Source organism: Lichtheimia ornata, assembly GCF_029851405.1.
Source record: "Lichtheimia ornata isolate CBS 291.66 chromosome Unknown scaffold00026, whole genome shotgun sequence".
Classification (NCBI taxonomy): Eukaryota; Fungi; Mucoromycota; class Mucoromycetes; order Mucorales; family Lichtheimiaceae; genus Lichtheimia; species Lichtheimia ornata.
The window spans coordinates 85,799-111,206 of NW_026695346.1; the positions used below are offsets into that span (position 1 = coordinate 85,799).

At 43.8% G+C, this 25,408-nt stretch overlaps 7 protein-coding genes across 7 annotated transcripts; 4 read left to right on the forward strand and 3 right to left on the reverse strand.

Moving 5' to 3' along the window:
* Positions 1 to 109: 109 nt before the first annotated feature.
* On the reverse strand, positions 110 to 2,293 carry O0I10_006100 (uncharacterized protein; the record flags this gene model as incomplete). Its single annotated transcript, XM_058486132.1, has 4 exons — positions 110 to 1,183; positions 1,245 to 1,298; positions 1,352 to 1,792; positions 1,907 to 2,293. 4 exons carry the CDS (start codon positions 2,291 to 2,293, stop codon positions 110 to 112), a joined length of 1,956 nt encoding a protein of 651 aa, XP_058343006.1.
* A 775-nt stretch (positions 2,294 to 3,068) lies between these two features.
* Positions 3,069 to 4,543, forward strand: O0I10_006101 (uncharacterized protein; the record flags this gene model as incomplete). Its single annotated transcript, XM_058486133.1, has 3 exons — positions 3,069 to 3,116; positions 3,340 to 3,490; positions 3,564 to 4,543. The coding sequence occupies 3 exons, from the start codon at positions 3,069 to 3,071 to the stop codon at positions 4,541 to 4,543; spliced, it is 1,179 nt and encodes a 392-aa protein (XP_058343007.1).
* A 3,685-nt stretch (positions 4,544 to 8,228) lies between these two features.
* Positions 8,229 to 9,995, forward strand: O0I10_006102 (uncharacterized protein; the record flags this gene model as incomplete). Its single annotated transcript, XM_058486134.1, has 5 exons — positions 8,229 to 8,458; positions 8,530 to 9,029; positions 9,097 to 9,126; positions 9,300 to 9,758; positions 9,829 to 9,995. 5 exons carry the CDS (start codon positions 8,229 to 8,231, stop codon positions 9,993 to 9,995), a joined length of 1,386 nt encoding a protein of 461 aa, XP_058343008.1.
* A 487-nt stretch (positions 9,996 to 10,482) lies between these two features.
* Positions 10,483 to 13,329, reverse strand: O0I10_006103 (uncharacterized protein; the record flags this gene model as incomplete). Its single annotated transcript, XM_058486135.1, has 12 exons — positions 10,483 to 10,731; positions 10,811 to 10,925; positions 10,999 to 11,100; positions 11,169 to 11,296; positions 11,350 to 11,520; positions 11,575 to 11,737; positions 11,799 to 11,989; positions 12,047 to 12,250; positions 12,311 to 12,507; positions 12,575 to 12,794; positions 13,037 to 13,201; positions 13,306 to 13,329. The coding sequence occupies 12 exons, from the start codon at positions 13,327 to 13,329 to the stop codon at positions 10,483 to 10,485; spliced, it is 1,929 nt and encodes a 642-aa protein (XP_058343009.1).
* A 1,317-nt stretch (positions 13,330 to 14,646) lies between these two features.
* On the forward strand, positions 14,647 to 16,735 carry O0I10_006104 (uncharacterized protein; the record flags this gene model as incomplete). Its single annotated transcript, XM_058486136.1, has 7 exons — positions 14,647 to 14,824; positions 14,894 to 15,051; positions 15,128 to 15,215; positions 15,281 to 15,443; positions 15,525 to 15,606; positions 15,673 to 16,150; positions 16,212 to 16,735. The coding sequence occupies 7 exons, from the start codon at positions 14,647 to 14,649 to the stop codon at positions 16,733 to 16,735; spliced, it is 1,671 nt and encodes a 556-aa protein (XP_058343010.1).
* Positions 16,736 to 20,145: 3,410 nt separating this feature from the next.
* On the forward strand, positions 20,146 to 21,935 carry O0I10_006105 (uncharacterized protein; the record flags this gene model as incomplete). Its single annotated transcript, XM_058486137.1, has 2 exons — positions 20,146 to 20,811; positions 20,967 to 21,935. The coding sequence occupies 2 exons, from the start codon at positions 20,146 to 20,148 to the stop codon at positions 21,933 to 21,935; spliced, it is 1,635 nt and encodes a 544-aa protein (XP_058343011.1).
* A 2,122-nt stretch (positions 21,936 to 24,057) lies between these two features.
* Positions 24,058 to 25,034, reverse strand: O0I10_006106 (5-formyltetrahydrofolate cyclo-ligase; the record flags this gene model as incomplete). The annotated part of the gene is made up of 7 exons (XM_058486138.1): positions 24,058 to 24,164; positions 24,215 to 24,285; positions 24,345 to 24,390; positions 24,461 to 24,499; positions 24,566 to 24,703; positions 24,757 to 24,885; positions 24,941 to 25,034. The coding sequence occupies 7 exons, from the start codon at positions 25,032 to 25,034 to the stop codon at positions 24,058 to 24,060; spliced, it is 624 nt and encodes a 207-aa protein (XP_058343012.1).
* Between the last annotated feature and the right edge of the window lie 374 nt (positions 25,035 to 25,408).

Consider the following 25,408-nt stretch of genomic DNA (forward strand, 5'->3'; position numbering starts at 1 on the left):
GACCATGTACACTGTCAACACAGCTTTAAACGACAGGAATCAAAAGGAAGATTTTGTATTACAATGCAAAAGAGATGATGTATAAAAGGTATAATGTATATCAGGCTTTTTAGACGCGAATGACGGGTGCGCTTTGTCTCCGGTCGGCGACTGCTTCATTCCATCGCTCATCTCGTCGTGTTAAACATGATCCATAAAATGGCAAGTTGTGTGAAGAAGAGGATGACGCTGCTGCTGTGGCTGCTGGTGATGGTGAAATAGATGGTAAATGAGTTGTTGATATCAGAGGTTCATGTTCATCCATGGTGCTATTCCTCCGTCGACCACTAGGAAGGTTCGTAGATGTGATAATGGTGGGTGAGGAAGAATTATTAAGCGACGGGTGATGCAATGCTGATAGCAGTGATGGTGTTGTACATGCTGCAGGTGGTTCAACGGGCTCGATTTGTTCGTAAAGAAGCATATAGGGATTGCTGTGTAAAGCTTCATCCACCGTACACAAGTCGACTTGTTCATCCGAAATCCGATACCAAGTACTGTCATCGCCTCGCATTGACCAGTTGCTCTTACATTTGAAGCAATTGCACGCATCCGTCACCAGTCGTCGCTTGTATGCAATGAAATGCCCAAAATCATGGCTGCCATAGTGCACAATCACACCCATAAGTCGATATTTGCTGTTCCCAGTATCACTCTTTCCATTATCATCCTTGGAGATCGGCAAATCAGGTTGTGTGTTGAGCGTGCCATTGGTGCAATAAGCTTGTAGATCCAATATCTCGGGAAAAGAGATGCGACAACCGTTTTTGAGTATAGCACCGGATGGATGGAATGTTGATCTCGACAAGTGTAAGCACAAGACCTTTGGAAGCTTGGCAAACATAGCTTGTTTGCATGACATTCGGCTCACGGTACGCAACTTTTCATCCTCCTCATGAATTTGCCCCGCATTCAAACGATGTTCCAATTCTCGTCGTTGCTTATCCAAATTCACCATCTCCGTCAAGATACGTCGTCGTTCGGCTTTATCAGCTGTAGCTTGCCTGGCTTGTTCTTGCATGGTTTCCACTTGAACGGCCATATCGCTTACTGTATCAATCAAGGCACATTTGCGGCACGTGGCGTCTGACAAATATTCCATTGCCGTGAATTCTCGTAAACATTCATCGAGTGTCGTGGCGTACTATTGCGTAATCAGCATGATAATCAACAAACACACCTCTACCATCCCATGTGATACTTACGGTATCAGGTAAAACCAATTGCACATTGTTGAAAGAAAAATGACGAATAGCCTCCTATGATAGAATGAGTACCAAGATCCATCTTTTTGTTCGCTTGATTCACTTACAGTGTAACCACATTGCATGCAAGAGAGTCGATTCGCCAACAGGCCTGTAAACGGATTCTCGAGCCGAGGGTCGTCGTTTTTGGAAGAAAAGAGGGAAAAGAAAAGACGTCGTCGGCTCGGCTTTTCACCATCGAAATGCAAGATATCCTTCAATCCTAAGCTGACGGCTGATTTCTTTGTATTCTGGTGGCATTCAAGATCGAGAGCACTCGTGATTAGCTGAAATAGTTCTTGGGCGTCCTGCTGATCATGGCTGCTAATACGACGATTGTTCATTGCGGCGACGAGTTCTTTGGGTCGAAAAGTTGAGCGTTTTGAGAGTGGTCGTGTGAGCAAACGTAATGTCTTTGCAAGTGAAAACGTCACTGGTCGTCGGGATTGTGGTTGTTGATTCATTTGATAATCCAAATAGAGTTGAAGACGTGGCAATGATGACAAGACCTTAAGTTGTATGTATGTGAATGTTAATACTTGATAATGCATGAATCATCACCCCTCGCATCCTCATCACCTCCTTATACCACAAGAGATCAACATCAAGGGACCCTTTCGTACCTGAAGAACAGAGTTGATGTAACATGAGTTGCCTGTATTCACCAGCCCCGATACAAGAGTAGTAGACCCAGCAGCAATATCCTCGCACAGACACACCGACTCAACAGGAGGCTGCTTGTTGCCGATCTCGTCCTCATCCATGGCAACCGAGGTGACTGATGAGCTCAACCAAATACCCGAACGTAGCGGCAGGTTGTAAATGGAGAGATAGTGACAACAAGATCGAGCGACATGGAAGGCTGTGGTTAAAAAAGAGTAGTCGTGGTGGAATGGAAACGCATGAGCCGCCAAAAGAATGATTAGCAATACAACGACAGCAAGGAAAAAGTGAATAAAGGAGGTGAGATCGGTCAAAAGGGTCTGGAGATTCTCCAGCGTCAATTGCATGCTTTTGGTGAAAAAGGCGTCGAGGAGGAAGGAGAGCGGAGAGAGAGAGAGAGAGGGAAGAGAAGGGTAAGCAGTAAGGGCACCAAAATTGATAAGAATGACTGATTTGCGTGCGGTAGGGTAAATCCAACCTAATTGCTTGTCGCACGCACCACGCACTTACAACCACATTGGGGGAGGGGGAGAAAATGACCCGTCGTTGCTATGAAGAAGAAAAGGAAAAAGGCAACTAGAACACAGATCTGATTTCTTTCATTCTTTTCTCTCTCACTCACTTTTTATTTCTACTCTCAATACAACTACTACTACTCTTTTAATCCATTTCCATTTCTTGTGTACGTGTGCATTACGTGGTTTGTTTTTCCTTATTATTTGTACCATTGTCGTCCTTCCAGTGTTGTTGTTCCCTTCTTTAATTTTGGTATGATCATCACCCTTTGTCAAAGCGATAGCGTTGATAGTGATCTTTTTGCGTTCTGCACCATCTCGTTGTCAGTTGAGCAAAGCCAGGCTCCTTGAGCGTCCTTTACAAAGTATTGGCTCGCTAGAGCTATAGTCTTTCTCTTTCTCTTATCTATCTTTCTATACACACACAAGCACATATACACTTCTTCTTCTCTCACTCTTTTCTCTTTCAAACACACGTTCTATCATCCCATCTTACGATACGTACACGTTGCCAAGTATCCACACACCACACGCACACACACGCACACACACGCACACACCTACATATATAGTTCACATTTCAACACGTTATTTGCTGGTTTCCAGAATGGTATTCTACGACGGCGTCAAGTTTGCATGTCTTTCTTGTATCAGGGTAAGCAGCTTACAAGGGAAAATGATGAATCATGTTGGGGAGGCGCACAAGCGGAGGATAGTGTGAACGAGTTAGGATGGGATGTGTGGGTGGATGGGTGTGGGTTGAGGAGAAATGAGGAGAGTTAGGAACGACAAGGGGTTATGTGATGCGGGAGTAAGGGAGCACAACCACGAAGCGGAGCAAACACCATCATTCTGATATCAACGTTGCTCTACTTTAGGGACACAGGTCATCCAACTGCAATCATGTGGAACGACCATTACTCGAAGTTCGAAAAAAAGGACGACCTGTAAGCCAATGTGCCTATTGCAGAGATTTACGCAAGACCAGACAAATCCATGCTAAATGTGCGTGCAGCAACAAAAACAAAGGCAAGTACATACATCATGCACAAGAACGAGTTTCTCTTTATTAGGACATCTCCATATTAATGAGATCAATTAGGCAATTCCCATTTGCTCACAACGACCACCCACAACAACAACAACAACAACACTGATGAATACCATCAACTCGCTCATGCACCTTCTTCTATGCCTGCTGCAGCTGCTGCGGACAAGTGTACTTGTACGGAAAAGGCTAAAGTAGTCCATCTACCCCAAGAGCAGCAGGAATGTTGTGCAGCCACAATCACAAAGAAACGACCCTCCCCCGTTGCTTCGGATGTGGATGATGATGAACATTATCATAAAAGACGACAACGACCCAAGGCAAAAGAATACGCCCATGTCAATCATCCATCATCATCATCCCCACCTCCTCCTTCTTGTGCACAACAACAACAACAGCAGCAGCAGCAGCAGCAACAACAACTTTCACTTGCTATTACGGATTGCAACGTTGCACTTGATGAGTTGAGTCTTGATCCTACATCATTTGCATTATCACTTTTACTCTTACAGCAGCAGCAACAACAACAAGAGGTCTATGGTTTTGCGGTGCCACCATCATTATCCTCATCCACAACAGCTGCAGCTGCAACAACAGCATTGGTGGATTGCTGTGACAGTTTACTGCAACAGCAACAACAACAGCCGTCTCCTTCCGAGTTTGCAGTGCCAACTTGTTCGTCGTCGTCTTGCAGCAACAATACCAGCAATAACAGCTCATCTCCTCCACCACCATTTTATCCACAACAACAACAGCAATCACTTTGTGGTAGTCTTATGCCACAACATACATGTGCCCCAGCAGCTTCTGGTACTGCAGCACGTACGCAGGGGGAATCTGTCATGCTAACCATCACACCCTTGTCAACAACATCATCGGCAAGTACCCGATCGCGTATTGTGACATGTTACTGCGGTGATACATGCACATGTCCTGGTTGTTTTGTTCATCCACGCCAAGAATGGTTTGCAGCACAAGCGCTCCCTTCTTCAACCGCCTCTTCATGCTATAATGGCTCCTCCGATGATGAATAAGACATCACTCTTAAAAATAAAAATGGATGATAAAAAGTAGACCATAGAAAATGATGGATCCTAGTTCATCTTGCAATTATGCAGCTCACGTACATTATCGTATCAGCCACTATGACATGCAGTTGTAAATGCAACACAATTACTATAACGCTTTTTCTAATTCTAAAGAAAGGAAGAAAGGGGGTGGTGTGATGATGATTTCCCCTTACAGGCTCATTATGAAACACGATGCACAATGAAATATCTACCTGTCATATAAGAATGATCATCATGGTGGCAAGGGTGGGAAAGAGTGAATGGGGGACACAAACAAAGCCTACGACACACGAAGCAAAAAATAGGATGCAGACGTTGCAGTCTTAAAACCTCTCTCAACTCTCAAGAGTGCTGTGCTCAAGTAAAAAAGAGTCACAAGGCACAGGAAAACGAGTTCAAAACTCATTTCAATTCATTTGGATATTATCATTTTCTTTTTAAAAGTGGATGGCGGGGAATAGTTCAGCGAACCAAACTCTTCCCCAAAGCAAAAATTGTAGCCTCGAGACACCCCGAAGGATGTTCGCAGACAAGCGGCCACCGGGAGTGCAATGGTAGGCCATCTCGCCTGTGTGCCCAGCCTCCTTGATCACCAGACACACGACTCAGGTAAGTATGAGTTGTTCAGGTTGCGTTTTCGCCCTCCTTTTATAGTTTTTTGGGGTCCCCAATTTTTCACCAACGGGTTTTGAAAATGATGGATCGGGTACCCTGAATCTTTCCACCACATTCCACGTCCGTCTATTGGATCCACGCTCGTCTATTGGCCCACTTGGCACACACCGCTTGTGAATTCGCTACACCACCCTCTCTCTTTTTGGCCCATCCATCAGCATAATCCTCATAAATGACTTCACCTCCTACCTGCTCCAGTCAAAAGATGCTCCTTGCCCTTTAAATCCTTTTTTCATCCAAACAGCCTTCTCTTTTTAATCACATTACGTGCCATCCTCATATCTGCTATGATCCAAACCATGATAATCCCATACCAACATCCTGGAGATCGCTGTGTTGAAATATGCACGGGGCAACAAAGAACGTGTTCAAGGTGGCACATGCCTTCCAACCCATTATGGCAACCAATTGATTTGTTCATGTGTAAAAGACTTTATATCTTCAGTGCGAAAAGATTGAAAAGAGGTGCGGATCAATAATGGGTTGTAATATGTACATGGATGTGTGTGCGTGTGTCGTTGTCATTGAATGGGAAGGTGGATCGAAAGGTTGACGTGAATAGCTTGCTTTACAGCATCAGATCCAATACTTGCAGGATAGCTACATAGGATCGACAATGTGAGTTTTCCCTCTGCCATGCAAATCATCCATCATCCTAGTTACCTCCTCCAACAAGTGCAAATGCAATGATACCAAAGGCCCAGTAGGTGATGGGGATATTGATCGACTTCTTTTCTTTCTAAAGAGACGATGACAATCCTCGTCAGTCATAGTCCTTGCACCACAAATACCAAGAGTCATCACTTACCAAAGAAGACTTCACTTGACCACGCTTGTTAATGTTGGCTTGGTAAACAGCATTCTTCTTGCGGATCGTGGGTGCAGTAGCCTAACAAGGGCCACATGTCAATGGTGATTGCAAGAGTAATGGCGTGGAGAGCTTCGACTTACCATGGCGATGAGAATACAGAAAGGGAAGGAAACAAAGGTATGCTGGCATTTCCCGCCATGAATTGTACTATTATAGGAACACAGCTACAACGAGGCATTGTTTGATTGGCGGACTATGGACCTCATTTGTAACAGAATCGGACTTGGTGTTAATTGCCTTACACACTGCCATTCATGCATTGTTGCCATGTACAACCAGTGGGCCAACGGTCGTCTAGTAAACCATCTTTTAACAAACGATCCCACCTCTAGCTCTTTAGCAAGCTGTTATTTAAAATGTTGTTTCTTTCATGATCCTTTATGCTCTTCTTTTATTTGCTCAAGCAGCTGCTTTAATAAGGATATCGAATAAAGGGAAGAAGCTGCGATGATGGATTGTACACTGCGACCTTGGTTTATCCTTTGCAACGGTTTAGAAATATGCACCTGTGTCATTAGTGAAAGCCTTGCATGCAGCTGCCATCGAAAATGAGATCAGGGATCTCGACAGCTGACATCTACTACTCACCTAGGAGACTATGCAAACCATACTAAGAGAATCCAAAACCACTTTTATGGTCACAAGACGCTCGTAAGATTTGTTATGGCAAACTTGATGACAGCGTACGGAGGTAAATATAGATCGACCTTTGGCATACCTCCATAGAATTTGTTAGCGAAGCATGTTTAAAGAAGGATGTAATCGATGCTTTAGGAAAATTATGTATTAGCACGAAACAACAAAAGGCGTAATCGATCAAGCCATATAGGTGATGATCCTGTTTCAGTTTAATGTAACTTGGGCTTGGCCCACCATCAACTACTGCTTGATCACGCTTACACCACCGCGTATATTTAGAACAGAGCAATTAGATTTCTACATGGTTCCCATTTATGGTCATGACATACATTGATTATGTGTATGCCATTGGCATTCGTTTGTTGCCTCCAGCGATTGCTTTTCATGACATAGATGATATTGAGACAAAACCATATCCACTATCACATCCCATCACTGCCTATGCAATAATTGCCATTTTCGATTGCTGGATGCTGAGTAGAGTCATTGTAATGCGCGATGACAACAGTGTTTCAAGTGACCCAGGTTATAGATGTTACTGCTCAAGATTCTTGGAATCCATATAAGCATCTTGACAAAAAACCTATAGAGGCGTAGATGGCACTACTCGCAGAGGAGCAATCTTGAGATGGCCATTTTGCCACTTAGATGGCTAAAACGTTGATATTGCATTATCGCAGCATGTCATGTGCACTCATTATCGATGATGATGGTATGCGTTTGAAGGATAGGATATATGCTGACGCGTGACATGTGCCGGCTCATCCACATTTTTGGATAGAAAGGATTTTAGGTTTTCCTGAGCAATGCAAAGAAAAGATTAATGCTATTCTTTAGACCCGCCTCGTGCAGCAACATGCAGCCACAGCAGCAGCTGTTGGGTGTTGTGTATGTATACGAACCCCCCTATCCTGATCTAATGTGTCCATTGTGCATGATGTGAACTTGTGTAGGCACAAAAACACAAAAACATACACGTTGCTATGATGTTGTTGTATGCAAGTATCATTGTGCACCCTCACAATACACGTCTGCAGCATGCCATCTTTGAGCACATGGACATGGGTGTGCCGAGGTGACGCTGCAGGCACATTTATGTATACACACAGGCGTAGGCTTTGTTGTTCTTTTGCTGCAGACTAAAGGGAGTCTAACCAAAAGCTATGAAGGAGTACCTTATTCGGGCATTTTTCCATTTGGTTTTACAAAGTGGAGACGACGCATATAACGACCATCGACCCAAAACCATCCAAACCAACACATCTCTTCCCTCACAGACCCTTCGCATTATCATCATCAGCAAACCCCATTGATCCAACACACTCCCCCTCCTCCGTTGCCACCCCTGTTATTATAGCCCACCAGGTCTCAGATTAATAACCTTTCTCTTTCGCATACGTCTCTCTCTCGCTCGCTCACTCTTTTACCCTTGTTTATCCCTCCTTTGTGACCCTACCATACATCATGGCGATGCACAACGATTCAGCAAAAATACTACATGCACCATCGCCACATGTATCCATCCATAGCGAAAAACCAACAGGAAGTGGTCTTGAATCTGGTGGCGAGACTGGTGTAGCTGTTTCGGTTCAACAAGTGGAACATGTACCAGAGGGTACTGCATCACCCGGTAAAGCTCTCTTCATGCTTCTTAAAGCTTTTGTGGGAACAGGTGTCATTTTCTTGCCTGGATCGTGAGTTGAACAGCATGTATACATGAAAAAGGTTAAAATGAGGCTGACATTCATCTTTCATTTGTCTACAGGTTCGTGTCAGGTGGCCTAGTCTTTTCGATCTGTCTAATGATATTTATTGCCTCCGTTTGCTTGGTCGCCTTTCAAATGCTGATATATGCCCAACGTCAAGTGGGTGGCTCGTACGATGCTGTGGGTGAACGGCTTTATGGTCCATGGTTACAGCACATTATCAAGTTTTTCTTGTGTTTATCACAAATGGGTTTTGTGGCATCGTATTTGATTTTCATTTCTCAAAACATTGCTCTTGCCGTTGATCATCTTTCCAACTGCACGTCATCAATCGATTCCAAATACTATATCTGGATGGTCCTTGCCATCATTATACCCATTACTTGGGTGCGGAAGATTGCACGACTTTCATGGTTCGCTATCATTGCTGATGTCTTCATCTTATTTGGCTTGATTTGCGTGCTCTACTTTTCAGCCGCCCAAATCGCACAGCAACATGGCCCAGGGCCCAACTTGCAAATGATCAATGGCCAAGACTTTGCTCTTATGATTGGCACAGGTATTATTTCTTCATCCATGCTCTCCATTTCCTCCCCAATTAATCCAAGGAATGTTGTATTCTATAGCTGTATTTTCCTTTGAAGGCATTGGCATGGGTACGTATATGAGATCAAAAAGCATAAAAGAGAGTTTTTGAGGAGTGAGGAGTGAGAAAAGGGGGGTTGGCGGTATACAGATCAGTGTATCCCCATTTTGTTTGTATCAATATGGCCACAAGATCTGTGATTTATTATCTCTGACGCCATCATTCATTCCACATACCATATAGTGATACCCATTGTTGAAGGCATGAAGGATCCTGACAAGTTTCCAATGGTGATGAATTTGGGTCTCCCCATTGTGGGTTGCATTTTTGTCCTTATTGGCGCTATTGGGTATTCCGCTTTTGGTGACAATACGTATGCGAGCGTGGTGGCCAACTTGCCCGCCGTACCCCTTTCCACTGCCGTTCAGCTCCTATATGCGTTGGCCATGATTCTCACTTCACCCTTCATGTTATACCCTGCATTGACCATTATTGAACAAGGCCTTTACGGCAAACATGGTCTTTTTGGATACCACAGTGGACGTCTATCACTGAAATGGAAGTGGATCAAAAACTTTACGCGCTCCATGGTCGCTGTTGTATGCGCTATTGTAAGCTTTGGTGTTGGTCCATCAGGGCTCGACAAGTTTGTGGCTCTTGTGGGGTCCGTTGCATGCATGCCGCTTTGTTTTATTTTCCCTGGTAAGTATTTCCCACCGCAAGCATCATCCATGTTTGTATATGTACTCAACCCTTTGATGTATGTTTGTAGGCATGTTCCATTACAAAGTAACAGATAACAAATGGAAGCGTATTGGTGACGTTATCATGACATTGTGGGGATTTGGTATTACCATCTACACAATGTATGTAAATATCCACTCGTGGGTCTCCCCTTCAGTACCCAATCGGCCCACACCCGATACTTGCCCAGCATAGACTTCTAAGATTATTGTATACAAGCTATACCCCTCTGCCATCAAGTGGATAAGAGTGAGAAAGCAATACCTTGTCAACCTATATGGCTAGGGTGTATTCTCCTTTATTCGCTTCTTTGTTCTTTCCTCTCGCAATTCCTTCCTCCTTTCCCCCCTTACTGAAGTGTGTTTCACTATCATACGCACATTGCTATCCTGTATAGAAACAACCGTTGTATTCCCTTTCTGGTTAACCACTAATCATTACACATCACCCGCTTTGTCATTCATAAGAAATATTTGCCCTCCCTTCCAAACCTTCCCAAACGACAATTTTGATATTGTTGTAGGCGGTCTAATTTGTTTAATCGTTTCATGTGCGAGAAGAATGTAACAATGGGGATGTGTATCGAGTGTGAAGCGTGTGTATAGAGAAAATTCGGGAGATTGATGATGGTATGGCATGGTGGTGGTGGTGTTGTTGTTGTGGTAGTTGTAATCGGCGAATTCTAATAGCTGTGCCATGAACATGTTTCAGAGTCGTCATCGTCAGAAACTTGATGATCGATTGCTTCTTTTTCGTTAGCGGTGACAATGGTGGCGGTTGTACTATCGGTTGTAGGCTGTATAGACGGGGTATCGGGATCATTATTAGGTGGAACTTGATTTTTGTCGTAGGTTTGTTGAGAATGAAGAGGATTGTTGTTCGCACTGCTTTCGCTGCCAGCGTCAACGGTGGTCGTCAATGAACTATTGGACTTGTCACTACGATAAGCTTCCACAGCTCAATTCATGCGAGACAAACGCCTAATCCCACTCTCACTCGTATGTACTTACTGTATCGCTGGATGATGTGTTACATGCACCACTGCTACCACCCCCGTTATTCTGTGCAGCTTGAAGCTTGAGTTTCCTCCATAGATCTTCCTTGTCCTGTCGACGTTTTTGTGTGCTAAATATGGAAGAAAGAACACAAAGGTGTTAACGACCTTATCCAAAAACAACATCCTTTGCTGTCTACTCACTTTTCATTTTCTTTGATGTAGCGTTTAATACAATCATCGAAAAGCTCGGGATTCAACTCCATCATGATGCGTAGAGCGTCTGAAACAAGATCGTGGATCACCCTATAATCGTATAGGCAAAGTAAGTCGTTCATTCTTGATCCTACTTTCCCCTCGCTTCAAGCACTTACCGATTCCAATGGCCCTTAGAATGTCGATACAAAGCTGGAAAGACGACTGGCATGATGGTCTCGATATTATCCCCCATAAGATTCACGATGTATTCATTGTTCCAATAATAAAGAGCACGTTCAGCAACCTAAAAAATGGTATGGTTACAATCCCGCTATAATGATCACATGCGCAATATACCTGGAAATGTGGGCTGGATACACAAGACCCGAGTCGTTGGAATAAAGGTACCATAATCTTTTTGAATTCAATCGCATCCGTAACATCCAAGATCTCCTCCATTTCAGTCAAAAACATCACTTCCTTGGCACTATTGACCTTGGGCCAATATCGCAGTAACCCAATGACGATCTAAGATTGTCCCCAATAAGTCATCCGCAAATATACATTCATTTTGATACTTACCTCCGTTGTCAGTGCTGGATCCTTTTCTAAAAACTGGACGACGCAGTATGCCAATTGAGGATGATATAGTGATAGCATAGACGGCTTGTGCAACGGTATTAAGACACGGAACAAAAATGTCTTGTGCTCGTCTTTGAGTGGCAATGCAAATCCATTGATGATGCTATTATATGACAATACTCAGCGCTCAATCAACGTACCTATTTCATATGCGGTATCCTTACCTTCCCATGATTTCAAGGAGCTCAGCAATGCCATTGAACTTCTCCGTTTCATAGATGTATTGGAAGAAGATGTTGCTGATGGATCGACGTATGAATGCTCGCAGCCCAAGGAATTTGCCATAGATACGGTGCAAGATCGTTTTGAGAAAATCCCGTTCGCGTGGATCCTCGCTATCAAACAACTCCAACAACTACACCAAAGCTTCGTCAACTAATGGATACACATTTTTCAAATACCAATTGCATACCTGTAATATAAACTTTTGATCAATGTATCTTTTGGCCACTTGAGTGTTGAAGTCAGGTGATTCCACGAAGCGTAAAAAGAATTCGTACACCAGTTGTAAATGGGGCCATGCAATCTCCAATACAGGTTCCTCTTCATCTGCATCAGCTCCTTCTGCAATGGTTTTGATTTGGGGCGAAATCGATCGGAAAGTATTGACAGCAAACTAAGCATAAATGTGAATCAATGGCCATTCACTATGATCCATCCCCCCTAAATCACTTACCATCCGAATCACATCTGGATACAACATATCAGTGATGACGCCTCGTCCAGTAGCCACATACTCCAGCAATTCCTGTAGCGCTTGACGTTTGATCTCCTTTCCACGCAAGTCTTTGGCTGGATCATTGAAATCAAACATGATTTGGCATTGGCCAAGCTTCCTCATAAACAATTTTTGTCGTTCAGCAGGGGATACCTCTATATATGCAAACTCATTAGAGCCCATGGGGTATACACACATGTATGTATGTATGTATATACTTACCATTAAAGCGTGGTGTTGGTTCCAATTCAACATGATCTTGTTGAGCAATGAATCTTGAAGATCGTTGCCTTCGTGGTGTCTTAACAACGGGGATCGTATCTTTGGGAACGCTGGGTGGTAGACGATGATTGCTAGCACTAGCCCCGGCTTTCGGTAAATCTGGCATTTTCCCTCCTGATGCTGCTGCCGTTGTCGTTGCCGGTTTGGATGCATGCTGTTGCTGGAGTAAAATTTGATCCTTAATAAGTAAATGATATGAAACTGTGAGGGAGAAACAAGACAAGTCTGGGTCGGCATAGTGATAAACGATGCTTGGGAAAATGAGACGACGTGATTCACAAGCAAGGTACGCTTCACCACCATGTAGCATAATAACGTTGCTTTGCTTATCGTCTTTTTTCCTTGGCCACTCATAAAGCACTTGCCGTATCCCGTCTCCTGCCTGCTACCTCATCACCGTACCTGTTGTTGCTGTTGTTGTGTTATGGCATCGGTTGATAAAGAAGGTTGCGATTGTGAAGTTGCTTTCTGTTGCTGCTGCTGATTGGCATTGTTGGAAGAACGTTGTTGTTGTTGCTTGGATCGAGATTTCGAGTCTCCTTGATTCTGTGATTTGCTTCTAGAAAGCTGAGAGAAAGCATGGTGAGCGTGTCTGTAGGAGTAGCGTGCAAGAGACCAGATCATGAGAGAAGGGCGTCGTTTGCAGAGGGTTCTGATGTGACATTACGTACCACGCCCTTTAGACCTTTCATCATTTTGCCGGTATATTGATAGCGAGAGAGAATACAGTTTCAAAGAAAAGCGTATGCAATGAATAAGACAAGGAAAGTAAAGAGAGAGAAAAGAGCAAGTAACAAAAAGAGAAGTGGAAGAGAGAGAAACAGCGTGCAAAGGTGGGTGGGTATGCTGGCATAAAGTTGCCGTACATGGTTGCCTCTCCGATATGTGTGGCATGCTTTGATCCAACTAGATAGCCCTACCTACACAATATGGGCCTTGTATGATTAACTAAACCATGCACATGATGCTCCAGGAGGGAACGTATGGCTACCTTCTTTTCCCCTTTTTCATTCGCTTATTGCTTAATTCATGGTGCACCCTTCTTCGGAGACAGAGGCTTGTGGTATTGTTAGCATTGTGTACCGTAATACAACTTGGCGCCAAAAGTGCGTGCCACTCTCCCAGCAAGCCTTTACTCACTCAAATGTATAGCAATCCATAACCAAGATCCATCATTGGTACTGATACATCGCTGTAAAACGTTACTGCGGAGCAACATTAACATTCTCTTACATCTACTCCAACTTTTCCGGAGATCATTCCCAAACAATTAAGTGATCTCTTAATTCATCACTGCTACTACTATTACCCCACCCATGTTACCTGAATATGCAAATTCTCACCGAACAAGCAATGGATCAGCAGAACGTTCTTGATTCTGGAGGGATGTTTTACTCACGTGCAGGATTCAGGCCCCAAAAAAGGGCACCACATTTGGCTATGCCGTGCATAAGTGGTGCCTTCTTTGCAGATGGATGCTGGATACTCTTCTTGTCATTTATTTGTTTCAAGAATATCATAATACATGGTGCATTGATTCAGCTGCGCAATTAGCCGCAGCATTGCTTTACTATACGCATAGCAGAGGATGAATGTATAGACTCTTGGTGCATGGCAACATCTGTTGTCATGCCAACGCAGGTATTGAAGCTCGTTTCCATAGGTGCCCAAAAGGGACATTCCGATCTCAAATTGTATCACCATCTGCTAGCTTTGGTTTGTGCGTTACAATCCGCGCCGCACATCATCTCATTTATTGTTGTGGCAAATTCTTAGTCTTCATTTCATGACCTTACGTTAAGAAAGCCAAGCCAAGTAGAATGGTCAAACACAACGTCATTGAGAAAAATCTTGTCCTACCAATTGCTGCAAGCGAAAGGTGCCGTTTTCGAAGAGGGTGGTTCCCCTTTTGATGCGTTGCTGAAGGCGCAGCCCAAACATTATCCTCATGTCCTGAAAGCAAAAAAATATATAAAGAGGTGGATTTGTGTTATGAAGCCGTGGCAAAACAAATGTTTCTCTTTCAACCTTTATATTTTCGCACGTTCTTTGACACAGCAGCAAGCCTATTGGAAACGCTGACAGATGACAGCTTTTGGATATCTCTTGTTGGCGAACGTGTCTTCTCATTGGTGAAGCGCTACTCGGGGAACGATGCCATCCTCGTTGGCATTTTCCTCAGCTTAGGACGTAAGTATATGATCAATGCGTCATCTAGTCCAATGCATAATAATCCTTATATTGTGCAATTGCTTCCAGCTACATTGCTCTCCATCTTACAAGGATGCTATTGGACCATCAAGAATACCTTGGATACCTGGCTCTATGTATCGGTTGAGATCGTGGAAGAAGAAACCATATTTAACCCCGTTCAAGAATTTGTCAAGAAACGATACCGAACAATACAAGAATACAAGGTGAGATAGAGGAGCTTTGAAACATTGTATTTTGGTGTTTTCCTAATAGCATACCCCCATACATGCTTCCCCATAGAATGTTTCAGGTGTTACAACTTACCGAACCATACGACGCAACAATCGAGATTACGACGAAGAAAGGTCACGTCTTGGGCTTGTGCCTAGTAAGTGTGCAGCTCTATCAATTGCCACGACCACCCATAACGATTTCGATTGCTTGATCTTGTAGAATTGGGAACAACGAGCAAGATCATATACAAGGGACATACATTGTGGATCCATCGGTACGCTATGTCATCAATGGATCGAACCACAAGCAAACGATCCATGAGTCGACAAAGCCGTGAGATCCTTGATGCATTGAGCGAATCAAATCTTGTACTTGTGATAAAGTAAGTGATGGGTGATGATGGATAATGGCACATGACGTGATACACGACATAGGGTGGCACCATATTGACAATTATTCTCAGGATGCGCAGCCGCAACCTTAAGCTTTTACAAGACATCATACAAGAATGGGTCGATGAGTATTATGATGAGCGGGATAGCGAGGTAAAACAACAGGATCTTTCCATACTATACATGACTTTTGGGAATATGCTTACATTGTCAGCATAGTTGATTGTGTACAAGTGTATGGGTGAATTCTGGCAACGACACTGGGGTGAATTGTGCTCCAAGCAGGTGCGACGTTTCGAATCCGTGGTGCTTAAAGAAACCCAAAAAGAGGAGCTGCTCAACGACTTGCTTGCATTCCGCACACAAAAGGAGTGGTACACTGAAACAGGAATCCCCTATCGACGTGGATACCTTCTTTATGGGCCACCTGGTACTGGCAAAACATCCTTTATCCAATCACTTGCCAGCAAAATGCATATGAATGTGGCTCTCATTAGCCTTACCACGCCCATGGATGATGACACTTTTACACAAATGCTGATCACGGCACCCAAAAACTGCTTTATCGTGATGGAGGATATCGACCATTGTATAATCGATGATGGCGACGGCAGCGAAAAGCATCATGGTAGTCGACGTGTTACTGCAAGTGGTCTACTCAACGCCCTTGATGGTGTTTATTCGGCTGAAGGATCAGGTTTGCAATGACATAGCTGGTGGTAGGGAAAATTCACTTACAACAAGGGTATTCTTTGTAGTGCTATTTCTCACATGCAACGACATTACGCGTGTGGTACCTGCATTGTTACGACCAGGAAGGGTTGATTTCAAGATGGAGTTGGGTTATGCCGATAAGTATCAAATCGAAGCTATGTTTTGGCGATTCTTTGGTGACCCTGGATCGAAAAAGGACCAAAGACTGATACCTTTTGTTAACAAGTTATTGGCGTGCCTTCCATCTGATTACCTTACACCAGCCGAACTACAAAGCTTTTTCATGATTCATGCCATGGCCTTACGAGCGGGAAAAGCAGCAATGATCAGGACCGGTATTCAATTGCCAAACGGTAACGCCAAAGCCCACGAGGATGTCGATCCTATCATGCATGATACCGATAGCATCAGCAGTGCTAGCAGCATACGACGACACCAGCTCAAGGCTGCCACATTGGAACATCTCATATCAACCACGCCCACTTTTTTGGAGAAGGTCAAGTACGATAGAGAGCAGGCACACAAACATGAGCAATCTAAGAAGGAAAAAGGAAAAGACAAGGCCTAGGGTCGGTGACAAGATGCCACACTTAGACCCAGACAATGAATCAAGTAGCTTAGCCCAAATAAAATGCACGCGTGTTACCCCTGACACACGTAGCAAATAAACGCATACATATTGCTTGCATTTTGAAGAGATGGAAAGGAGAATAGAGCTTCATTTTGGAATATGCCGTGCAATGAAGTTGACTTGATCCACCCCATTTAGCCAAGCGACCGCCATGGCAACCACCTTTATGTGCATACCCTATCACAAACACCTTTTGTCCCACGTTGCACTACTTGGACAACGAGGTGCATGGGCCACCCTAGGTTGTATGAGCCTAAAGAGGATGGCTTTTGCTACCCAATGTAAGCAACCAATGTTTGATTCGATCATCGTACTTGCCGAAAAACAATCCCTCATAGCAACCATCCCTACGTTCCATGGAAACAACATTTTACTTTTATGGAATTGAAAAACAACGCAGCATGACATAAAATATGGTGTATGGTATGAGGTAGCTGTTGCACAAGTCATAGAATTAAAACGTCAATGACACCCGTGGTGAGTTTGCTCTTATTGCGTAAGGGATAATTACACGCGTCATGTGGCTATTCGATGTTGTTGCTGCTACTGCTGCTGTTTCAATACCAACCGTGGCTATCCAATTGCTTGTAAGTCTCTGTGCCTTAAAAGACAGGATGTTGCAAACGTTCACGAGGACATGTGCATGACACACATATATACAACAATGATTACATGTGGACATTTATTATGTCAGTGTGGTGTACTATGTAGTGGATTTGCATGGATGACTTGGATGCACGTGATAGTGGCTACTGCCACACAATTTGCCTTTTCCACGCCCCTGCGTTTGATAGCTGCGGTCTGGGACTTGCCGATACTGCGTAATGGGGCATTTACTTAAACATGGGGATAAGGATACATGGCAAATCGGTAGATGCGAGTGATTTAGGACCAACAAATCTCGGCGTGTGGTGCATAGGGTGGCCGATCAGGGCAATAGATGATAGGGAGCTATGGATGAAAAAGGTATTATGACTTACACTTCTAGCAAAAAAGGGCGTGTGTAGATGAATGGGTAATGAAAAAATCAAGCTTGCTTGCATATGATATACCGGTCTAAATAATCTACTTACAGGAACAAGGTGCGAGATCGGCCGTTCTGCACCCTCCTTCTTCTTATCATGCCCCAACAACTACCACTGCACCTGCATCTTGCTAGTTTTTCTTTACATCTCATATATGGGTTTCCTATGCAATACCCCTTCCAGATGATGATGCGGCAATAATCCACCCGAATTTTGCTATTCTCAATTGTGATGGATGCTGTCATCCTTCGACATTGATACAAAGTTGGTCCAATCTTTGAAAGCGTGCAATTACGGTATGAGTCAAAATGACGGAAAAACACAAGTCTTGTGCTTTCATGTGGTCAGACGCACAGCCATCGCCTCGTGCGTTTGTGTGTGCCAGCAAAAGTAAAAAGCTATCGGAAAGCGACATGCAATGCATAAACCAAATGACCACACACAAATACATACGCACACTCACGCAAGCCATAACGTATCCCCGTTCATCCCCGCCCATCAGAGTTTACGCATAGAAGCCCTCTTCATGGTTTATGTAATGGGCCCTGACGACTTGGGTGTCTCAATTAGCAGGAATCACCAACAAAAATTACCGCCTACAATATCCACCCCCTGTGAATGAAGGCTATTTGTACAATAGTTTCTCCTGTTGTTGTCTAGCTCTTCTCCTAAACAACCCAACCAAATCGAGGAACAAGGAAACCCATTTTTGGGGGAGGAAGAGGAGATTTGATGTAGGAAGGGGAATACTAGAGACACGCACACATAAATCATCTACATAGTGAGAGAGAAAAAGATGCCAGCTGCATCACATTGGTGATATGAGAAAGAGTGACAGCTATTAGCAATTGCTGCACATGTGCTAAATCGGCTGCTACTACGGCCGAGTACATCATGCGACATTGGACCGAATGAAAATTCTTGATGGCTCTTTACAAACATCACACCTACAACAAATACCTCATCCATCCAATACAGAAGCAACGTATACTACTAATCATGATCGTGTGTTAGGTCTTTGGATCAAAAGAAATATGAGCTTACTGCTTGCTGAGGAAATCCAAAGCTTTATAGCTGAAACAGGGAGGATCACAATGCCAAAGGGAGAAAGTAAAAGAGCCATTACACGAGAAAGAGGGCACGAGAACACAAGTTATTTGCAATATCGGCTCATTGGTACCATCCACTTGCCCGCTATACATGCTCAAGTGCTACTGCTTAATTTTATGGTTCTAGTCCAATTTGCCATGTCAAAGAGTTTAGTTTGGTAACAATGGAAACTCAAGGATCGGCGTGCCGTGATCGGTTTGACACATCCAGAACCATGGGGCTGTATACCGAATGCTTTGTCATACCCCCACATATACAACATTTTCCCTTTTCCTCTATGCTGGCATTAGGGGTTTTCTATGTAAACATGCTCCTTGTCGCTCTCCATCAGGGCTAACTCTTATTAGTAGACATGCGTCAGCACAAGGTAAAAAACAAATGAACGAGCGAGAAAAGGTAGGTTACAAGGGAACGGACATGCCATGCACGAGAAGGGAGCGTTAGGGGGAGGAGGAAGGGTCCTTTTAATTTTGGTTTACTTTGCATTTGCATACATTGTATTTCCTATTTCGTGGGCCACACGCCCAAAATGCGTTTCCGGTAGGCTACGTTTCTCTCGTTTTCTTTGAATGAAGCACTATTTAGCGCATCAGGATACGGTAGAATGATTGAATGGCTGGGTCCGAGATTTAGAACACATGTCCGTGGGTTATGATGTTGGTGAATTAGCCAGGATAGTACCACCATATGCAGAAGGTCCTGACACTACAAAGCTATTGTATTACTTTTGGGCTATAGCAATCGGTTATCATGCCGTGTCAATAAAAAAAAAGCATGCAGATAATAAAAAGGTCTTGTTACTCCTCCTCCTGTTTGCTTTCCTTGCTTTTCTCTTTCTCTTTTTACTTGTGTGTGTCGAAGTTATTTATCTTTACGCATTTCCCGCCATTGTAATCGAACCCCATTGTGCCACCCAAATACCATCCATCAACCTATCAACTGGTTTCCTTAGCTAAAAGCACCTTTTTTATACGAGCAGACACACTTAGCTCTCTCGCTTCTCTTTCTTTTCGTTGCCTCTTCTATTCCCTCCTCCTCCTCTATAATCGGTCACTCTCTCCTTGTCATCATACTTGTGTGTTTGGATCCAATCTGTATTTGTTGTTTAATTGTCATCCAAGGAACGACTGAAAAAGGCACATACAACACCAGCACGCCGACAACAATCCATCCCTCTCTTTCCCTTTTACTACTATTAACAACGACAGCAACATGAATCGAATCAACAACAGCTTTGATGGTGGAATACGCATGCACACACCACCCAATTACTACCTCTTCCAAGGAACAAGCAACATAGGTCAACATCATCAGCAACAGCATCATGTTCCACCCCAAGACGCATTGACCACTAGTGCACATACAACTCATCACCATCCATTGTACGCCACACAGGCAGCCCATCGACAAGACTCCGCTTCCACAAACATGTCGTTAGCATGGCCCCATACAGCTACAAGTATCTATGACCACAGAAGCCCACCTATGCAATCTTTTGATGGCGCTTCTGGAGCGACTGATTTTGATGGTATGATGGAGAAGGACATGCAACAATTTCCTAGCGTCGATGAATTTGAAGCCATTGTGCAAGGATACCTCGATAACCTTTCGACGAAGAAAAGGGACAAGGCATTAGTTGATGGCCATCGATATTCGTTAATTGTACGAGTGCTTAAGGATCCTCGAAACACTGCCATATCAACAGCTCAATTTCGATTTTGGGTGAAGAAAATGTTCCAATTGGTGGCCTTGCCAACAGGTCAAGACATTGTGTGTCATGATAGCAAGCCCGTAGCAATGCGTGAGGACATTTACGGGATCCTCGTAAGGGCACACAAACAAGCAAACCATGGTGGCAGAGATAAGACTTCGGCTATTGTAAGTTTTAAAGGGATAACACGCAATACAGCTATCATTACACGCGTTCTCTATTATCCCTGACCATGCGGATGTGATGTTGCTGTTGTTGTTCATCCCCCTTTTACCTTTTGTACATATCATCTCCTTGCTAACAAAAGATTTTCAATATGTAGGTTAGGCGACGCTACTCATGGATCCCTAAAGAGCTTATTGCACGGTTTGTTCGGCATTGCCCATATTGCATTGCACGTCGCATAGGCAGCCAAAGCCCACCAATAGGCCTTTTGCCAAGGACACCACCCGATGAAGGGGCTGAAGACACAGTTGTAGCAGCTGCTGCAGCCGCTGCTGTTGCTAATAGCCATCGTCCACGCCATGTTGAAATGCACCAAAACCATCCACTAGCTGAGTTATCGTATTTACCCGTTAACGATAAGGATCTTGGCATCGATTGTTGGACAACTGCAGCACACCCACCACCAGGTTGCTATTCACCTACCACAACATCACCCTCCTCTTCTGTATCTGGTCCTTCATCAATAAGCCAACAACATCATCAACAACAACAACATGCATTTTCAACAGCCGTAAGCAGCAGCAGTGTCATGGTCACGCAGCACCATCAGCAACAGCCATCGATGCTCCTGTCGCCATGTGGCATCCCATCTGCAACACTTGACGCACCCCAACACGTGGATCATCATCACCACCCACAACAACAACAACAGCACCCTTCCTTCAATATGTGTTATCATGCACCACCTCCCCATTCAACTTCACCAGAGGATCAAATTCTCACATTCTCCTCCACAACATCATCAACATCCCCAACCACTGCCATTACTCCTCCTCCAGTATCAGCTTCACGGCACCATCATCAACGATATGTACATGACACACCACCCTCTTACTATTATGCACCACCACCTCCACCCCCTTCTTATATGACAAGCATGAGGACAGCAAACAAAGGCAACAACAATGATGATGCAGCTGTAGCTGTTGTACCAGTGGAACCCTCCAACCATTCACCATCATCATCATCGCGCCAAACTACTGCAATGTACCATCCAAATACATCAACAACTCATGTCATGATGGGCCAATCACATGCACCTCCTCCTTCATTACGCAACTTTTAACCACCAGCAGAAGAAGGAAGGTATACACAGCGAGGTGGTGTTGATGGGCATATACTACATGAGGAGGATGAAACTTTGTCTATACATTTATGGCAGCAGCAGCAGTAGCAGTAGCTAGTAAACCACCCTTCTTTGTACACTGATCCATTTCCTCCATTCAGCAACTACTTTTATGATGTACTTAGCTTTTATGTGTGCTTTATCCATTTTCATCTCTTTTCAAACACACACACTTTCTTCCCCCCTTCCCCTCCTCCCTTGTTTTCAACCCGCCATCGTCAACCTCCCTGAATCCTTTCTTTCATGCTCACGGCCCTATACATATAATGCTTCTTCTTTGTGTCGTTCTATGCTTTCTTCATCAATCATCAGTTTATCATATCATCAGTTCACACATTCACACGCACAAGTATTTGTATTTGCTTTCTCTATTTTCCTGCAAGCTCTCTTATATAAAGTCGTTGTCTTTTGTTGCCATAATAATACATTTATGATTGAAAACATGTATCAAGTAACCTACATAGCCTATTGAAAAGCGTGCATATTCTTGATGATGAAGCTTTCATGCGTGTCGTGTCGTGGGTGAGTAAGGTGGATGAGTGGACTTTGTAGTAAATTGCGTACACCTTGTAATGGTTCAATCCAAATAATCTTGATGGCACATGAAAACAAGGATGACCAATGATGAGGATTCAAGGAAGGACATAATAAACTCGTAATCGCTTTCGATCGCTGTTGCATACATTTGATCATCCTCCAAATATGAGAGCGCGGCACGATGCACAGTGATTGAGTAACATTGATGACATGCAGTCAAAGTGGTAAGAGCAGTAAATAGATTGGCGAGCATTGTGAGTACGTAATCGGGAGCAGTCAACCAATCGATCGTTGTTGTCGTAATGTCATCGAAGATTTGAGTTGCTATAAATGATCTTTGCTGTAATTGTGAAGGTGACTGACAAGCCAACGTCGAATGAAATACTGCATAAGAGCAAGGGCCAAATCGATGTACAGCGTCTTAATCATTCAATCATGGTTGGTGTAGGAAAATAGTGCTTGATCGTGATCCCTGCATCAGGTCGCGTGTCATCGTTTATCCACTATTGGTCACACATTAGCAAATTTCACGCATGAAAGACCTTCTTAGCTCTTGCACCTTCTTTTTCCTCACTCACCAATCTTCGTCACTTGCACCCCTCTTGAAACAGAGCTTGGAAGATGCATACCATCCTGGGGTGACCCGTTATCACCATCAACATGTGTGCCTCGTGTAGATCGTGGTTCCTGACCTCATGCATGCTATATAAACATTGCTTGTTTAAGAAGGTGAATGATATTTTATGCATTGGTGTATGCTAAACTTACTTGGTCTATCCATATGCCGCCGATGTAACGGACCAAAGTCTCTCACCAGCGTCGACATCGATCGTATCGTGCAACAAGTTGTGATAGGCCTCCATAGCGTAAAATGAGATCGTGGCGGATTGCCAATTGGGCATGGTTCTTGATATAAAGCCAAGGTCATGTTGAACTATAAATGAGGCAGGTGATGAGACGACACATTAAGTGTGAGTTATCCGTGCTCGTTACCAAAGTCGGATGTAATCAAAAGCCAAATTTCATGCCCGCCAGTCCTTTGGCAAAGCTCTTCTTGTTGAGACCTTAGTTGCCCAAGCCAGCCGAATCACTACACAAGTAGCAAACTAGCCATTGCTAATAAGAATGAGACCCATTTATGCAAGCACAACTTCCTTGTCACTTGTTACCTATGGATTCCAGAGCCAAGTTGTTGTATGTAAGCACCAGATCAAAATCGCTGTTGTCACGCTGGGTTGCCACATGGCTTTGCTGCTGCTGGATCACATGTTGTGGTTGCACTTGCTCTCTAAGCTTCAAGCATATGGATATGCATTGTGATCTCCCCCGAATGCGCTCCTCAATGACATGTAACAAAAGCGACCATATCCTAGTATGTTCCTTCCACCCTCTCTCCTTTCATAGCATCACTGTAACATGTTCATTAGAACCATGTACCATTCCCCAATCCCTGTATACTGCGCATGTCATGAATTACCACCTTTAATCAAAGAACTTTGGATTGTACAATGCTGCTGATGAGTGATTACTGAATAACTTTGGTTGGTGTCAAGATGCAATCTATCTTTTGATCGGTTGGCTCTAATGGGATCCGGCCCTTTTCAAGCACTTGGGCGTTCAACGCCAATCCAACTACAGCAGATTGTTAATAAGGATGTCTCTTTGGGTCATGAATGGCTTACCTGTTTTTGGTGCTGCCCTTTGATGTTCTTCAGCCCAAGCATGGCAGTTTTGGATAAACTTGTCATAGTAGCTATTTGTTGCATGGTGTCAGTATCATAAAAGTTCCTGGTAGATTGTGAATATCTTTACCCTTTTCCATGACCAATCCGGTTACGCTCTTCATCGAAGCCCATTGCTATGTTAAAGAGTGTATTGTTAACTCGCGGTGTCCCCACAAAATATCGCACCAAAACAATAACACTTACCTGGTACAATGATCAAATCCAATCCATCCTTGTCGAATGCTAAGTCATAGATGAAGGTATCAGCAATGGATCAACCAGCATCTTCCCCTTCTCTATCATCATTACCGTTTTCCATCACTTGATCATGGGGTGGTTCGGGTATATTCCACTTGTTGACAGGCAATGCCAAGTATTCATCCCAAGACTTGATCTTGACCATCTCCATAGCATCCTTGGTCCAACGCGGCACATAGCATGTTTTGTCTAAAGGATGTTAGCCCCAGGAACGTAAAGATGTCATACATCAATGCACATACCAGAATGTAAGAGATCACGAATGATGGCTCTAGTATCCACCTCGCCACTAGGCATGCTGATATACACGCTGACATGCTTGCTTGCACGGTATTCTTCCAAGGTTAATAGGCGATCAACGACCTGTTGTGCTACAAGCCAATGAGTGAGCATTCTCTGACATGGCATTCTTGCTCGTTCCTTTACATTCGGTTGCAAGGGTTGCAGGTGTAAGGCTTTGTAGTTGAGCCTTAATGTCTTTCCGCAAGGCACGTTTGAGAGCAACGACGGCCGAGTTCATTTGCAAATGGGAGGGGGTGGGGAAGCGTGTAGAAGTGAAACAAGCGAGAACCACAAATGGGAAGTGATGAGATGTTTGATCGTGGCGCCCTCTGAAATCTGAAATCACAAAGAGCATGAACACGTAGAGTGGATCACATCCATCCAAATTTATTTGTATAGTATGAAGGGTGATATAATAAAGTAAGATGATAGATATATATAATAATGCATGATGGTCACCGGCGATGCTAGTATTTCGCTATAATGTATATGGCGTGGACTAACAACCGAAATCAGATCATTTGTTCCCTATTATCCGCCCACATCTTGTTTTATACTTACTGATACCAGGGATATAACCAAGACATGTCAATGCAATGTTGATGAATAAAT